Source organism: Gadus macrocephalus, chromosome 12 (assembly GCF_031168955.1).
Source record: "Gadus macrocephalus chromosome 12, ASM3116895v1".
In the NCBI taxonomy this organism is placed as follows: domain Eukaryota; kingdom Metazoa; phylum Chordata; class Actinopteri; order Gadiformes; family Gadidae; genus Gadus; species Gadus macrocephalus.
The window spans coordinates 7,455,433-7,457,932 of NC_082393.1; the positions used below are offsets into that span (position 1 = coordinate 7,455,433).

Genomic DNA, 2,500 nt, shown 5'->3' on the forward strand with positions numbered 1-2,500 from the left:
GGCATTCTCTTTTAAATGCTTCCTCTATCTCCAATACTTATAGTGTCGGCCCAAAGCAAAGTGTGCAATCTATTCTACACTAAGCTTAGAATAGCTTTAAAGTGGCTTGGAGTTAACGTAACTTAACCTTACTTAACAGAGCTTAACTGTGGCTAACTTAACATAACTTAACGTTATTTCCCTTTCAGTGTTATTCAACAAATGTTATCTAGATTTATTCTACCATAATTTTACTTAAACCTACACTATGTAACGTTTCACTCTAGCCATCACTTTCAAATTAATAATTAATATTTTCCCAGCCTTTTTCTCATTTAACATTTATTTTGGATTGATATTCTTTATACTTCAAAAACTCACCCAGCGGCTTATGTTTATCGTTCTGTCAATCTTCATTCTTATCGTTACATTTATCGCTTTTCTCCGTGTGTCCGTGTGCAGGCGGAGCGCGGCATAAAGTTTGTGGTGGAGAACACGCTGAAGCGAGAGATCTACTACACCCTGACCATCCGGCAGGCCTCCGTCAAGGACAGCGGCCTGTACACCTGCTCCATCACCGACATCATCAACAACCTGAGCCATACGAAGGAGCAGATCATCACCGTCTACGGTACCAAGCCCTCCCACAAACCTCTTGTGTGTGTGTGTGTGTGTGTGTGTGTGTGTGTGTGTGTGTGTGTGTGTGTATGTGTGTATCTGTGTTTACATCGCATCTTTATACCAGAGTTTGTTCCCATACGTGAGTCTGTGAGTGTGCGTGTGTATGCGTTTGTGTGCATATTTCCGTGTGTGTATGTATGTGTGCACGCGTGTGCACCCCTCTCCATGCTGACTGCTAAACAACCCCTCCCCCCTGTAGCTGCACCGTTTGTCACTGTGGCTCCGGAGTTTGGCTCAGTGGAGTCGGCGGAGCTGGACGAGGTGAAGGAGTTCCGGGCGGTGGTGGACTCCTTCCCCAGCGCCCGCGTCACGTGGCTGAAAGACGGCCAGCCGCTGGATTACGTGGCGGCAGAGATCAGCACCAACCTCCGTCAGCTCAGAGAGACCAGGTGAGGGTTGCCGCACGAATCAAACGCACCCTGGGAAAAACTGAGCGCATGCTATTATAACAGACATTCATTATGTGAGTTTGATGTTTGTGTGTATGACGGTGGTATGCTGATTATCATTATGTATATTCATGGATAGGACATATTTATAACTCTAACACATGTACGACTGTGACATTTTTGATATATAATGGTTATCAAATATCAAATATCAGTGTGATATCTTTACAATATATGTTTTAAGTATGTGACGTTGACATTGGGAAATGCCAAAGCGACATGTGTAAGACCGTAATATGTTTATAACATAGGTGATATGTGTTCAACAAGCATACGTTTGTAGTCATTTTGATCAAGTTGTATAATATATATGATATATATGTGAGTCCTATACCATAAACCTCTGTCCTCCCTGCAGATACGAGAGTGTCCTGACCCTGATCCGGGCCAAGGAGGAGGACAGTGGGAACTACACCATCAGGGTGGAGAATGGAAACCAGAGCCACAGCCATAGCTTCACCCTTCAGGTCAAAGGTATGTGTTGGGAGTGAAGCAGACGCCATCATTACCGGGCCTTTATCTGCTGCCTGTTCTCGCGACCCCCGACCTCTCTCTCTCTCTCTCTCTCTCTCTCTCTCATAGTCTGCCTCGTTCTCTGTCCCCCAACTCAGTCTCTTCCTCTCACTTCTCCTCTCGTCTCTCTGTCTTCTGCTCACTTTCTCTATCTCACTCTCTCTAGTCTAGGGCCTCTCTTTCGCTCGCTCTTGCTCTCGTTCATCTCTCTTCCCCTATATCACTGTCATTCACTAAATGATGGTACGTTCAATTACAATCGATAGCTTTTGTATAAATATATGTGAACAAATAAATACATGCAAAATAACTCACATATCTAACGACATGTCTGTTTTTCTGACGCTCACTCTTTCTCCCTCTCTCTCTCCTACACATACTCACTTGTTGTTCTAACCTCTGCTTTCCCTCTCTCTCTCTCTCTCTCTCTCCCTCTCTCGGCCTCTCTCCCTCCCTCTATGTCTATCTTGCTCGCCCTCGTCCACAGTGCCTGCAGTCATTGTGGAGCTCATGGACATTCACCACGGCTCGGCCACTGGCCAGTCTGTGGTCTGCATTGCTGGGGGGCGGCCCACCCCTGAGGTGGAATGGTTCGTCTGCAAGAATATCAAACAGTAAGTCCACTGTACCCCCCCCCCCCCCCCCCCCCACACACACACACACAACCTCCCGAGTATCCCCATAAAGCACCGTTATTGTTCAGACCACCGCCAAGCCAGGTCTGTCTGGCCGGTGGGCGCCCGGTAGATCGTTGTTCATCGTCTTTGTGGTAGAAAGTAAGGAAAAAGGAGAGACAATAACAGAGAGAGAAAACTTTGCCTTGTTTGTCCAATCGAAGCGGTCGATGACATTTGACGTTTACATGAGGTCATTTGGCA

At 46.4% G+C, this 2,500-nt stretch overlaps 1 protein-coding gene across 1 annotated transcript in view; it reads left to right on the forward strand.

Moving 5' to 3' along the window:
• pdgfra (platelet-derived growth factor receptor, alpha polypeptide) overlaps positions 1-2,500 on the forward strand; it is a 27,053-nt gene that overhangs the window by 9,893 nt on the left and 14,660 nt on the right. Inside the window, 4 exon segments of the mRNA XM_060068079.1 lie at positions 442-610; positions 860-1,049; positions 1,468-1,583; positions 2,110-2,236. Coding sequence (XP_059924062.1) covers positions 442-610; positions 860-1,049; positions 1,468-1,583; positions 2,110-2,236 — 602 coding nt within the window.